General features: G+C 35.4%; 1 protein-coding gene across 26 annotated transcripts in view; it reads left to right on the top strand.

The window, feature by feature from the left end:
- PCM1 (pericentriolar material 1) overlaps positions 1-10,937 on the top strand; it is a 94,039-nt gene extending 83,102 nt beyond the window's left edge. For 15 of the 26 annotated variants that reach the window (XM_061177490.1, XM_061177491.1, XM_061177506.1 and 12 more), the window contains 8 exons: positions 796-858; positions 1,120-1,255; positions 1,560-1,720; positions 4,286-4,361; positions 4,884-5,158; positions 7,254-7,346; positions 7,438-7,555; positions 8,932-10,937. In XM_061177490.1, coding sequence (XP_061033473.1) covers positions 796-858; positions 1,120-1,255; positions 1,560-1,720; positions 4,286-4,361; positions 4,884-5,158; positions 7,254-7,346; positions 7,438-7,555; positions 8,932-8,957 — 948 coding nt within the window. In that variant the 3' untranslated portion in view covers positions 8,958-10,937. The remainder of the gene's footprint in view (positions 1-795; positions 859-1,119; positions 1,256-1,559; positions 1,721-4,285; positions 4,362-4,883; positions 5,159-7,253; positions 7,347-7,437; positions 7,556-8,931) is intronic. The other 11 variants (XM_061177513.1, XM_061177508.1, XM_061177512.1 and 8 more) reach the window with 1 other exon arrangement.
- Positions 10,938-14,056: the final 3,119 nt, after the last annotated feature.

Genomic DNA, 14,056 nt, shown 5'->3' with positions numbered 1-14,056 from the left:
TAAGTGTAAAGAAAGACTCTTAAGGCAGGATTGAGTGTTTTGGAGAACAGAGAGAAGGCCAGGGAGGCAGGAACACTTTAAATGGGACGAGCATGTAGGAGATGAGGTACACAGAGGTAGGTAGGACCAAGTTATGGAACCTTAGAAACTGTGGTAGGGACTTTATATTTTATTTTGTTGTAAGCATGATGGAAGCTCATGGGAAAGTTTGGAATAGAGGAGTGACATAATCTCAGTTTAAGATTTGTCTGGATATGATATTAATTAGGAATTGTAGAAGAATAGAGAAGGAAGCAGAGAGACCAGTTGTAAGGCTGTTGCAATAGTCCAGGTAAGAAATTATGTGTCTTATCTTTGAGTGTGTAACAACAGATACCTTTGGATGATTGAGTCAATAACGCATTCTAATAGTTTCAGTGTGGATAATAAAAGTAAAGTACAGGCTGGTTCCTAGTTTTCTGGCTTGTGCATTTGGGTGGATGAAGGGCCATTTACTGAGATTGGGAAGACTGAAGGAAGATGGGGTTTTGGAAGGAAAGGAATCAAAATTTTTGTTTTGGATTTAGTAAGTTCGTGATATTTCTTACACATCCAAGGAGGTGTCCGGTAGACAGTGTTGTTTTTTGTTTTGTTCGTTTAAAAGATTTAAATGAAAGAGTTGAATTTACATTTCTAAGAAAACACTCAACTCTTTGGATGATGGTTAAAAAGTGCAGCATTTGTTAAGGTTTACTGAGTACTTAAGTGTAATGATGAATGGTTACCCCTAATTCTGCTTAATTGATTTGCTTATAGGCCAAAAGGATTCTTGAAGGAGATCATGGCTCACCTGCTGGAGAAATTGATGATGAAGACAAAGTATGTGCTAATAATGCTTTTGAAACAAAAGATTAAATAATTTAAGTAGCTTTTACCTTAATGTTTGAGAGCAAAGTATATCATAAAATATCCTTTCTTCTGACAAACTTTTATTTTCTTTTAAAAACAGAACTAAATTTAAAATGATTCTTTATATTTTTTATTAGATAATAACTATTATTAATTTTTATGATAGACTTACTATATACCTTTTAAAAATGTACTTTAAGGAATTAATTACTCAAATTTATTTGTGGCTAGGACAAGGATGAGACTGAAACAGTTAAACAGACTCAGACAGCTGAGGTTTATGATGGTGACGGTCCCAAAAATGTGAGCTCTGATGTCTCTGATCAAGAGGAAGATGAAGAAAGTGAAGAATGTCCAGTGTCTATTAGTAAGTCTGAAGGCTCTAGACTAGGTTTATACATTAGTTCTTTATAGATGGCTTATTGAAACAGTTTGGTGGAGTGGAATGATTATAGAATTAGGTGTCAAACAACTCTGAATTTGAATTTCCGTGTGACCCTGACTAAATTACCTGTCCTTTCTACACCACAGTTTTCTAGTACTTACTGTTTTGAAGATTTCAGATACTGTATGTAAAGCACTTGAGCAATGCAGGAATGCAATAAATGGTAGCTATTGTTAAGATTTAAGTGCTGAAATTTTACTAAAAGTTGTGTTATTTATCAACTTAGATTTGTCCAAAGCTGAAACTCAGGCTTTGACTAATTATGGAAGTGGAGAAGATGAGAATGAAGATGAAGAAATAGAAGAATTTGAAGAGGGACCTGTAGATGTCCAGACTTCCCTGCAGGCTAACACTGAAACTACGGAAGAAAATGAACACGACGATCAGGTATTCCAGTGCAGACTAACACACCCTCCACAAGTCTTACTGTAACTCCTAAAAAGCTGATTCTTTTTACAGATGTTAAAATTTACAACTTCCCCATTCTCATTTTCATGAATACAAACTACTTTAATATTCTTATTGAAATCCTAAACACTATTATTATTTTTGTATTTAGCAATGTTTACATTTAAAGCACTTCAAAAAAAATTTTTTTTTTTTGATAACAAGTCCTAAAAAACTATGTGATTACTTCAGAAGATCTGGATTTTTAAGTTTTATTTTTTTCTAGTTATACATGGAAGTGGTATGTAACAAAATAAAATCATTCCCTTTCCTACCTTCACCTCATCCTGCCCCAGAGGCAAACTTTTGTATGATTTCTTCTGCTGTTTACCTCCTTACATCTGAATAATATGTGTGTGTATTTATTCATTTATGTATTAGGTATTACCTACTGACTTCTGTTACAGCCGGTGAAGATTTTTAGGTCACTTAACGGCTCCTCATTTAATTATATTAATCCTGTCCACCTCATTTAATTATACCTTTTGGTTAAATCTGTATTTAACCAAATATTTAGATTTAACCAAACTTTGTAAATATTACTGACTGTTGAGCTAAGCAAATATTATTTATTGCTAAGTCTTATACATTTTTTCACCTGAATTTAATAATTGTCTCAATTTTTTTATTTACTCTCTTTTCTTTCATCACAAACTCAAGTCTTTGCTATGCCCATCAGTAGTTTTATAAACCTCTCAGTAGAATTTTCTACATGAACCAATTAGTCAGTTTTGTCCTTCCTTCTTGGAGCATTCTCCTTTCCTCCTCCACTCTGGGTTTGGCTGTTCTTTAGACCTTTAAATAGCTACCAGCCTGGGAATCCCCTTTGTTGTTCTTTATTAGATCTCAGTTTCTGGAATCAAATCTTGCCTTTCTCTTCCTTGGTTTATTACCTCATTTTGGTGGAGCACATCTTCCAGTAGCTCTCTAAGAAAGAGTGCAAAGAATATTTTGAGACTTTATATTGTCTAAGAAAACTTAACGGCTTCAGTGTTGAAAATCATTTTCCCTCAGGTCTTTGAAGGCACTGTTTCCTTGTCTTCTAGTTTTCAGTGTTGCCATTGCCTTTCTTTATTCTGATTCTTTGTATATATCTTTTTTTCTTTCTAGCTCTAGAAGCTTTCCCTCCATCCCCACCCCACCCCCCCAGAGTTCTGAAACTTTACAGTGATATACATTGTTGCAGGTCTTTTTTCATTCACTATACTAGGTACTCAGTTGTCTTTTCAATATAGCATGTTCTTCAGGTTTGGTCAATTTTCTTTTATTTCCTTTATTTCTTCCTTACCATTTTCTCTTCTTTTCTTCTGGAATAAATGTTATCAAACATTATTAGCTCTCATGGGTTGATCTAATTTTCTCCTCTCTTTTATTGTCTCATTGCTCTTTCTCTTTTACTTTTTGGGAGATTTCTTTGACCTTAATACCTATATGAAATTATTTTTATTTCAACTGTTATATTTTTAATTTCTAAGTACTTTTTTCCTGATTGTTACTTTTTTATAGCACCCTATTACTTCATCGAAGCAATATTTTCTCTTACCCACCTAGAGGCTTTCTTTAAATATCCACTGTACCTTTGGTGCTTATATTAAAGAATAATACATCAAAAAGCCAGGTGGGGTTCTTTTGGGCTTCACCATAGGGTAGCCGAGTATATAGCTTTTTGACAGGAAGTCCCAAATGTTAATTCCTATTGGTCTTTTCTCTGGGATGGTTTAGTTTCTCCAAAGTAGGGAGGGTCCTCCAGTCTCCTTCTGCCTCCTTGGCTGTTGGTGTTCTGCAGTTAGATGTAGGATTAGGGTTGAGGGTCCCACCTCTATACAGACTTGCACTAGATCTTTCTGTTTCAGTGTGACACTTTATCCTGTCTTCGCTTGTGCTTTCTGCAGCCTACCCCTTCCCTGGTGGCCCCTGGTCTGAGGCTCACTAGTTCCTTTTCTCCAAAACATAATCTCCCATTTTCTGTTGAGCCTGGGGGAGGGAATCTAAAGGTCCACATATTTCTTAAACAGCTTCAGACAACCACCAGCACCGTCCCCTTGTCACCAGCTCCCACCCCACGACTGTACTCCTTCCTTCCTAGCATCTGGTACACCCAGTTATGAGGTGTCTTCAGTTTTCTGTCCTCCTGCAGAAGGCACTTAGCTCTGTTCATCTTTCTCTCCTCCTCGTCATTTCCTCTTCCTTTCACTTAACATCTGCATATAAACAGGTGTCTTTTAGTTTCATTTAAGATAGAGTCTGGTCTGAAAAAAACAATGAAAACTAGTGGAGTCCATAACATTCAGTTCCTTGTGTTCCTGTGAGGCTGAGAAGAGGAGCCCTTGTCCTGAGCTGCCGTGGAACTGCAGCCACCGCCTCCTCCCTGAAACACTTGCAGGAGGTATTTTAAAATTCCCCTGTCTGAGGTCTCAGGCTGGACATACCACACTTACCAAGCATCTCCTGCATAGTGACCATATATTTAGGCCCTACTATTAAGACATCACTTTTTCCTTCCAGGTTCCACAGCACGATTTTGAAAAATCAGCGGAAAGCAAAAATGTCCCATCAGAACAAGAACCCACTACTAGTAAAGGTAAGAAATCTAAATAAGTTTCAATGTTAAGATTATCTGAAGTGCCCTTTATGTGCTTAAAAACAAAAAAATCTAAATTCTTAGCTAATGGAAGTTCAAAGGTGTTTTGGACCTGAGGTATGTCTTTTTTTTTCCTCCATAAATCCTTTGTAGAAAACACGAGGGCTTTGTTTCTGCAAACAGCTGTTAAAGAATAGTTGACAAATATTTAAACACAGAAAAAAATTTTGTAAGGAAGGTATCTTTAGATACCAATGCGGGGTATTTTTTAAAAATACCCATTCCTGGGCCTTACTCCTGAAAATCCTATTTCATTAGAAATCAGGTGCATTTCAGGAATCTAATATTTAAAGTATCCCCAGATGAATCTGGTCAAATAAATTTGGGAACCACTGATAAGGATAATTTCTAGTTGCCTTTTCTTTTGGGTCTTAAATGTCTTGATTACTCTCATTTATACAGTTTAGTCTTTATTTGGTATAATAGTAAATTTAATGACAGTTGTATTACACTAATGTTAAGACTTTCTTTTGATGACAGATGACCAAGATAGCACTCCTGTGAAGCCCTGTTACCTCAATATCTTGGAAAATGAGCAACCTTTAAACAGCACTGTCCAAAAGGACGCTCTTACTACCATCGATTCATCTAATCAGCCTAACGCTTTGCCTTTACCTTTAACTGAAATTGAAACCTTGGTGCCTAGAGTCAAAGAAGTTAAATCTGCCCAGGAAACTCCTGAAAGCTCTTTGGCTGGAAGTCCTGACACTGAATCTCCAGTGTTAGTGAATGACTATGTATGTATCATTTGCATTTCATTTCTGTGCATATTTCTTCATTTTCAGGTTAACATTTCTAGTATATAAACATAACTCTGCTTTGTGTTTAGGTTTAGAAACTGTCGGAACATTTTTATTTCTTACTCAGACTTATTTTAAACTTGAACAGAAGAGTGATAGTGAATTAGGATGACCATCTCAAAACCTAAAATTCCACTTTTCATAGTTTTGAGAAGCAAAGAGATGAGTTTTATATGGAAACCTTGAGGGAGTTCAAGTTCAGATCTAAAGGGGTAGTGATATGTGAATCATCTCTTACGCCATCCACGCTTGACTTCTCAACAGTTTGGAACACTTCATAATCTTTGATAACCCTGAAAGTTTACATTTGGGATGGGAAATAAAGCAGTTTGACAGCACTAGAGTCCCTAGCTCTGTATAGGGAATGACAGAAAAGTAAGCTAGCAAATCTGCATTTATGATGTAAGTAGCTAAGTTTAGTTTTACTCTGGACGTTTGTTTCAATTTAATTTTATAGCAAATAGGGTTTTTTTTGTGGATCCTTGGGCTGTATATGTTATATATACTTTACTTTCTCTTGTCAGTAAAACTGAAGGGATTTGTAATAATGTACCTTTAGGTCTAAAGAATGTGTTTCACATAGTTTTTAATTAACATCAGTTTTCTGCCCAAAGATATACTTATGATTTCACAGCTTCTCAGCAAGGGGGCTTATAATACTTCAAAACATTCGTAGAAAGAGTAACTCTCTTAACTGTTTTATTTGCTTCACTACCCGTAAAATTTTGCATTTAAAACTGTGAAAGTTACTTACTAGATTTGTTCTTGTTATCATTTGATGAGTGCATAGAATTACTGTAGGAGGCATTCAATCAAAATTAACTTGAAATTAGATCTCAGAGGGTCTTGAATTTGAATTTTAGGCAGGGAACACTACTGAAGGTCTTTGCGCAAGAAAGTGAAATGGTCAAAGTCACGGTTTTTGAAGATGAATCCGATGACTATATAAGAAGTGTTGTCAAGGAAGCTGTGTTAGGAGCCTCCATTATCATATAAATACAAAATGAGCTGAATAGAGAGACATGGGTGAGAAATGTTTGAAGAAAAAGAAAAACCTAAGGTTTCTACTGGGTAATTGGTAGAATGATGATACTATTAAAAATCAAAGAACTAGGAGAATAAAAGACTTCAGTTTTCAGGAAAACAGTGTGAGGTGTTTTTTAGTAACTTTTGTGAGTTACTAAGTTCATACCTCATCTTTCTATTTGAACCTCTGGAGTTGATACTGAAAGTCTGTAGGGGCTTCGCTGGTGGCACAGTGGTTAAGAATCCGCCTGCCCATGCAGGGTACACGGGTTCGAGCCCTGGTCTGGGAAGATCCCACGGGCTGCGGAGCAACTAAGCCCATGCGCCACAACTACTGAGCCTGTGCTCTAGAACCCCCGAGCCACAACTACTGAGCCCACATGCCACAACTACTGAAGCCCACGTGCCTAGAGCCCATGCTCTGCAACGAGAGAAGCCACCGCAATGAGAAGCCCGCGCACCGCAACGAAGAGTAGCCCCACTCGCCGCAACTAGAGAAAGCCCGTGCACAGCAACGAAGACCCAACACAGCCAGAGAGAGAGAGAGAGAGGGAGAGAGAGAGAGAGAAAGGGAGAGAGAGGGAGAGAAAGAAAGAAAAAAGGAAGGAAGGAAGGAAGACTGTAAATGTTTACTTATATTCTGCTGGATACAGCTCTGATACATTCTATAAACATATCAAGTAATAAGAGTAGTTGTTCTAATTATTTTAGCCCTCAGTATTACTATTTTTTCCTCTAACCTGTGTGAACTGGCTCTTTGTTTTATAAAATGGGGACAGAAAAGCTTGACTGTGTGCCCACAGTTGCAAGTGTGTAGCCCTTCCCGTGAACTCTAGATTTCTGTTCTATTCACTGAGCTGAATATAGAAGAAAAGCAAATATGATAGAATTACTGACATATATACACATGTAAGAATCCACTTTATCTCTTGGCATGGATGACTTTGGTTTAGATCCAGAGATAGAGTGGATTGCCGTCATTAAATATAATTTGTTAATCTTATAGGAAGCAGAATCTGGTAACATAAGTCAAAAATCTGATGAAGAAGACTTTGTGAAAGTTGAAGATTTACCACTTAAACTGACAATATATTCAGAGGTATTTTGCTCTCTTTAATTAAAGTTGTCTTTATATAACAAATATTGTTAAGGTGAAAAATGATTTTGTATTTTTAATTTTCATTCTAAAGGCAGATCTAAGGAAGAAAATGGTAGAAGAAGAACAGAAAAACCATTTATCTGGTGAAATAATATGTGAAATGCAGACTGAAGAATTAGCTGGGAATTCTCAGACACTAAAAGAACCTGGTAAGAGTTATCAGTTTTAACCATATCATATTGAAAAGCTACTGAATCTTGATAACCATCATTTTGTTTTGTTTTTTAAATGTGCTACTAGTACCTGGAATATCTAAGCTAAACATTAGAAAGGAAGCGTAGTTCTATAAAAATTTGTTCAGCTGCCCAATTTATAAAATAGTATTATCAGATAATTTTTTTCTGTTTTTAGTTTTAACAAAGTAATATATGCACATGGCTTAAGAAAGAAAGGTATAAAGCAGTTAGTGATGATTGGCAAGAGCCCGTTTCTTTTAATTATTGGTTTTCAGTTCTTTTGGAGGAGACCCTCTAGATCTCTAAATACTATTCTTATAATTTTTCTTAATTTTAAAAATTAGATAATATTTCCTGTCTCCCAAATGAAAAGTATTTAGACCTACCTCTTCTTCTTTCAGTGTTTATATTATTTTTGGTTTTTCTGTTACCTTTGTTCTTATAAATATATACATTTTCTAGTTCCATCAACTTTGGTCATTACCCAACTACTTGCTCCTCCCCTTTTCCTTCTGCCTTCTCTGTTCAGTTTTATTCATATTCTTACGTTATTAACATTATTAAAGTAAACACACGTACATTCTGTTTTTGTAACTATAATAATTGAATCTTCTATAATTTCCTGAAGATGATTCTATATAAATATGATTTGTTGCAGAGCCAAGTGATAGTCCCAGATTTCCTTCTTTATGGGTCTAATAGCACAACCCAAGGGCCACTCAGAGGAGCACATTTCTTACATCAAGGTCAAAGATTTTCTTTTTTGTTCATCAATTCATCAGTTGATTAAACTCATATAAGATTTTTTGTTTTTTTAAGAAATAGGGTGAAGAGAAGTGCAAACCAAATGTCAAACCTTCAGTTAATTTCCCAGTCTTCAGCCCATTTCTGCCTGTTAGGACTCAGTTGGTACCCTCTGCACTGCCGCCTGTCCTAGTGTGTCTAGGCTGCAGCTTCCTCCCCTCTTCCCTGTGCCTCCATCTCCTTTGAGCATCCTGGGAACTTGTTGTGGTTCCCCATCCTCTGTTCTCTCACAACCACTCTTCTGTTGGTCTGGGTTTCTTCATTTTTATACTTCTTTTCTTTTTTTTTTCTAGTGGGGTTTTCTTTTTGAGAGAGAGGAAGTATCTGCTTAGTCTGCCATCTTAAAACGGAAACCCTTACCTATGCCCTTTAAACTCTTGCTGTGTGTTATCAGGGAATTATTGTAGCAAACTAAGTTTCTTTTGTAATAACTTTATATTAGAAGTGAAAGTTTTAATGGAAGAGAGCAGTATTAAACTAAATTCTATAAGGTCTTCACTCATGTAAGTAACTTATAAGGCATTAACTGTGATTCTGTTTTTCAGAGACAGTGGGAGCCCAGAGTACATGAGATGTCTTCAGAGGCTCATCTAACTCTCTTTACAGAGTCAATGCATATATGAAAATGGCACTAAATAAACATCTGTTTTGATCTGTAAAAAATGTAAATTAGTTTGACACTGCAATTTTGGTAGGTGTGCTAATTTCTGCCCATGGCAGTTTAAAACATCGAAAACTGAATTCTGGACAGATTCAAGCCTTGATACACTGTGGGGTTTTTTTCTTTTTCTTTCTGTCATTTTTTTTGGTCTTGATTTTTTTTCCCCATTGTGATGTTTGGTAACGTTAAATTTAAAATGTAGTTTTAAATAAAGTTTGGACTTAACCTGTAAACTATCTTTTTGGAAATTATGTTGAATTCTATACAGCAAGTCACTGTTCTATATAATTAGGCTATTCAAAGAGCAGTGGTCAAGAGTTAGAGAAATATACTATTTATTGTAAAGCCCAGCCTTTAGGCCAGGCTTCCAAATAATGCCAGTGTTGCTGCTATTGGGTCTAATGTTCTTTTAGATACTTGCATCTCTTATTCCTGTGCAAGAATAGGGCAGGTTATAAAGGTATCCAGGTTATTGTAGAATATATATTAATATTCTATTCAAATTGGATAATAAGTTTAGAACACTTGTCCTTAGTACCTAGAACTTACATTAATTATCTATTAGATAAATATTTTCTAGAATTTCAATTCATATCTGTGTTGCCTCAGTCTAAAAGTAAAAAAGAAAAAAAAAGTTTTCTATAATTAGTATTTCTGCACAGCCAAGTAAAGTAACATGGTGATTAATTTTAAAAGGAAAACCAAGATCTTTAAAGTAGAGATTAATAGAACTAAATTTATGTACCAGCACGTTAAAGTTCTATATGCCTTCCGACAGCCTTGCCTTTTGAGATGATAGTTTAGCCAAAGCATAGCAGTTGCTTTTGTATGCAGTGAGAGAGAAGCAGGTTCGCAGATGAAGTTTTGAGTAACGAAAATCTACATGACCTCTTTGTCACTAAGTAAATCAGCTTTTAAAAGGTGGTGTAGCTTTAGATCCCAAACTTGCCATATACCCAGTAAGGCTTCACATAGCCAGTTAACAATTAAGTCATCTTTACAGATTCTTTCTTGAATAAAATAAGAAGAATTGTTCCAAATCGTCTTTTAAATTTGTCAACAATTAACTGAAGTACCCCATAAGAAAAGAATTTGGTTGGTATTCCTCTGAAATTCTTGCCTGATACCTCAGTGTAAAAGTATAATGTCCAGTCAGGGAGTATTAAATGAGGATTTCCCTATGAGGGCATTGACTGTATTGCTCCATAACTTAAATTATGTGAGACATATATCTCCAACTTTCTGAATTAGTAAAACTTATTCAGAAAACTGTCATTCCAGAAACAGGAATTCTTATTCAATTGGCTTGACTTCAGGGAAATTGAAACATAAGTTACATTATATGTATACTTAAGTTCTGTATTTGTTTTCTAGACTCTGTACAGAAACTTCATTTTGATACTCAAGCCAAGCCTTACATATTAAGACTGTCTCTCTCTCTCTGCATGCATTTTAAAGATCGATACAGTGGAAGCGTTGTACTTATACCTTAGTTATTACTGTAGTATCTGTGAACCTTATCAAACTTGCTTATTTGACTTATGTTATAGCTGTTGTAATATGGTCTGTTGTTTTCTATTATAGTAGATAATTTAGTTTTAAAATACCTAGGACTTGAGAGCAGATAACTTGTTTAATATGTTTTTCCCTGGTAACTGTTGCTAAAGGGTTAGGCATTGAATATTACTGTTTGTCTTCATTTTTAAGTTAAAAATTTGGTTAGAGATAGAAGAGGAAGAAAAGGTCAAACTGAGTGAGAGAGAAACCTTGCAGGTTGAAATAATGCCTAGAAGAGTGAGCTCGCCAGACCGTGCAGCAGGTACTCTTTGTATTTTGTAACATTCACTTTGGGTAAATGCTTTTTCACTGTGAATAAATGTATATCCTGCATACAGCCCTGAGTTGCATTTTCATTTAAATTGACATACTCATTTATGCTTTAGAATTTATTCCAGAATTGTGGCTTATTTGACTATTTTAAATGTGTAAAAAAAACCCTCAATACAAACTACTATATATAAAATAGAAAAATAACAAGGTCCTACTGTATAGCACAGGGAACTATATTCAGTATCCTGTAATAAACCATAATGGAAAAGAATATGAAAAAGAATATATATGTATATGTATAACTGAATCACTTTGCTATACACCAGAAACTAAAACAACATTGTAAATCAACTATACTTCAATTTTTAAAAAAATCAAGACATGAAAAATAACGACATATCAACCAACCAGAGAGAAGATTTATTAAACTTGAGACATTTTTCTTACAGTGTGGCTGTGCTCTTCTATTTTTTAGTTACATCTGTCTTACATACTACATACAGAACCCCCTAATTGAAGGGTAAGCTCTATAAGGGCAGGAATTTTTCTCTGCTTTGTCCACTGCAATATAACTAACCTTTAGAGCAGTTCCTGGCATATAGAAGGTGTTCACTGTCTATGAGTAAATGATTAAATTATTTTAGTACTCCAAAGAGAGGTTTAAGTTCTTAACGTTTTACTATGTAGGATTGGCTATCTCATTTAATTATGACAGATTCTCTCCACTTCAACAGTTTTGAAAAGAACAGTGTAATACTCCTATAATAGTGTATTTCAGACGGAAGAGTTCCAGCTGAGGAGAATGCAAATATATACCTAGCTATTCTTTTTCAAATCTGCTAATAGGTAAGTCATATGCATTGATTGATATGATCAAAATGAATATGGAATTATTTAAAATGCAGTGAATTCAGTGATGTGATATGATAGCAGATTTTAAACTAATCATTGGAAAGCCTTTCAGAAAGACCAGGTTTTTACTCAAATTTAAAAGTATCTACTAAAGGTTTCTGAGAAGAGGATTCTCCCCCCGCCCCCCATTTTTCTACTAAATGGTCCATGAAAATTGGTACCGTAGTTTGGCAATACGCACCGAAGTTTTTCATGATGTGTATATCCTTTGACAGAGCAATTCAATTTCTAGAAATGTAGCCTAAAGATAAACAACTTACTAAGTTGTAAGAATTCTTTTTATATTGTGGATACTAGTACTTTGTCTTATATATTTATTATAAATATTTCCTCCCAGTCTGTGGTTTGCATTTTCATTTTTCTCTTTCAAAGAAGCTGTTAATTATGATGTTATGTCATTCTTTTTTTAGTGCTTGGTACTTTGTGTCCTAAGAAATAATTTGCCTATGCCAAAGTCATTGAGGTTTTTTTCCTGTTTTCTTCTAGACGTTTTATAGTTTTAGCTTTTACACGTAGATATATCCTCCATTTTGAGTAATTTTTTTGTATAATGTGAGGTAAGGATCAGATTTATTTTCCTCCCATATAGAAATCCAGCCTGCACCATTTGTTGAAAAGACTATCCTTCTCTATTAAATTATCTTGTCACCTTCATGGAAATCAGTTGGCCATGTGCGTGTGGATCTGTGTGTGGAATCTCTTTCCCACTCATTTATGTCTAGTCTTACGTCCATGTCGTTACTGTAGCTTTATAGAAAGTCTTGAAAATAGGCAACATAAGACCTCTAAGTTTGTTCTTCTTTCTCAAGAACTTTTGACTATTCTGTGTCCATAATCTTGCATTTGCAATTTTAGAACTGTCTTCTTAGTTTTTACAGACAAAAAAGCTGCTGGGATTTTTATTGGAATTACATTGAATAAATAGATCAATTTGAGGAAATAAAAATGTAAACAGTATTGAGTTTTCCAATCCATGAACCCTGTATAGCTTTCCATTCATTTAGGTTGTCTTTTGGCTCTATACAGAAATTTGGTTTGATAGTATTTGTGTTTGTCAACTTTGCAGTGTAACTACCTGTCTACAACATTCACTACTTGTGTAATAACTCAGCTCACCTATTATTTGCAGGACTTCGGCTATCCGCAGTATTCTGGCATTGCTGATTTCATTGTCACTGATTTGTGAAAAGGGAAGTGGCTAGGTTGATTCTTTGAAAGAAACTGTTGTTCTAGAAAAGAGGTAATTGTTAAATCACCACCACTGTTTACTGCCTGGTGGCTAAATTAACCTCCCTGTGGGAGACAAAAACAACTTAATGTTAACTCTTCTTCAGAGCAAGTGGATTCCACTCTACCTACCTCTCCAGATAGAAAGCCAAACATCCCGGTGTTCGGTAACTATTGTTACTGGGGATCCAAGATGTGGGAAGAACAAAGGATAGGGCCAACCTTATCAATAGTGTCTAACCTTAAAGGCAAATGGAACCTTGCTTGCATTGGCATCTTCCTATTATTGCAGAGAGTGGCCGAGTAGGGCAAAGAAGGAAGAGCAGTATGAGTGTGGGCCTCTCTTGTCTGTGGGGAATGTGCTGATCAAATAGGAGGTCAGAGAACAAGTACAGTGTAATCACAATATTAAACCACAAACAGCACGTTATGTTTTTTCAGCAAAAACAAGGCCATTTTCTATTTGCTATTTTGCAGAGTTAATTTCTTCATTTTTTGGGGGGGTGCAGTGGGGAGTATACTTATATACATCTTGCACCAACTCTTGTGACATTGTGTGTATTGACGGCAAGGTGTAAATGAGACGTCAGTGATTGGTCAGGCCCTTTGAAGGCCATCTCTGCCGAGTAAGAATATTGTTTGTATGAAAAACACCATGAATTCAGCAGAGCATCAGACCCATCAAGGAAAATTATACCGAGAAGTTTGGGTAGAGGAGATTAATTTGAAGTCTTTGTGATCTATACAATTACTGAAGGTGTTTAGTATTACAATAGATGCCAATACCTCTGACCGTTGATTTTCACTGAAATGTTTTAAAATCCACATCTGTCACCATAAAATGTCACGTCAAATTTATTTCTCTATCCTTATCATTACCCTTCCCTAGCACTTTAAATACAATTAAAAGGAAAGGATAAAGAAAAGAAAGCGTGTGTGGGTACTGTTTAGTACACTCTGCATCCTTCATTGTTCTGAGAACTTTTTTTTTAAATTGATGTATAGTTGATTTACAATATTGTGTTAGTTTCAGGTGTACA

Source organism: Eubalaena glacialis, chromosome 20, assembly GCF_028564815.1.
Source record: "Eubalaena glacialis isolate mEubGla1 chromosome 20, mEubGla1.1.hap2.+ XY, whole genome shotgun sequence".
NCBI classification, from domain to species: Eukaryota; Metazoa; Chordata; class Mammalia; order Artiodactyla; family Balaenidae; genus Eubalaena; species Eubalaena glacialis.
This window is presented reverse-complemented; position numbering and strand designations above follow the sequence as displayed.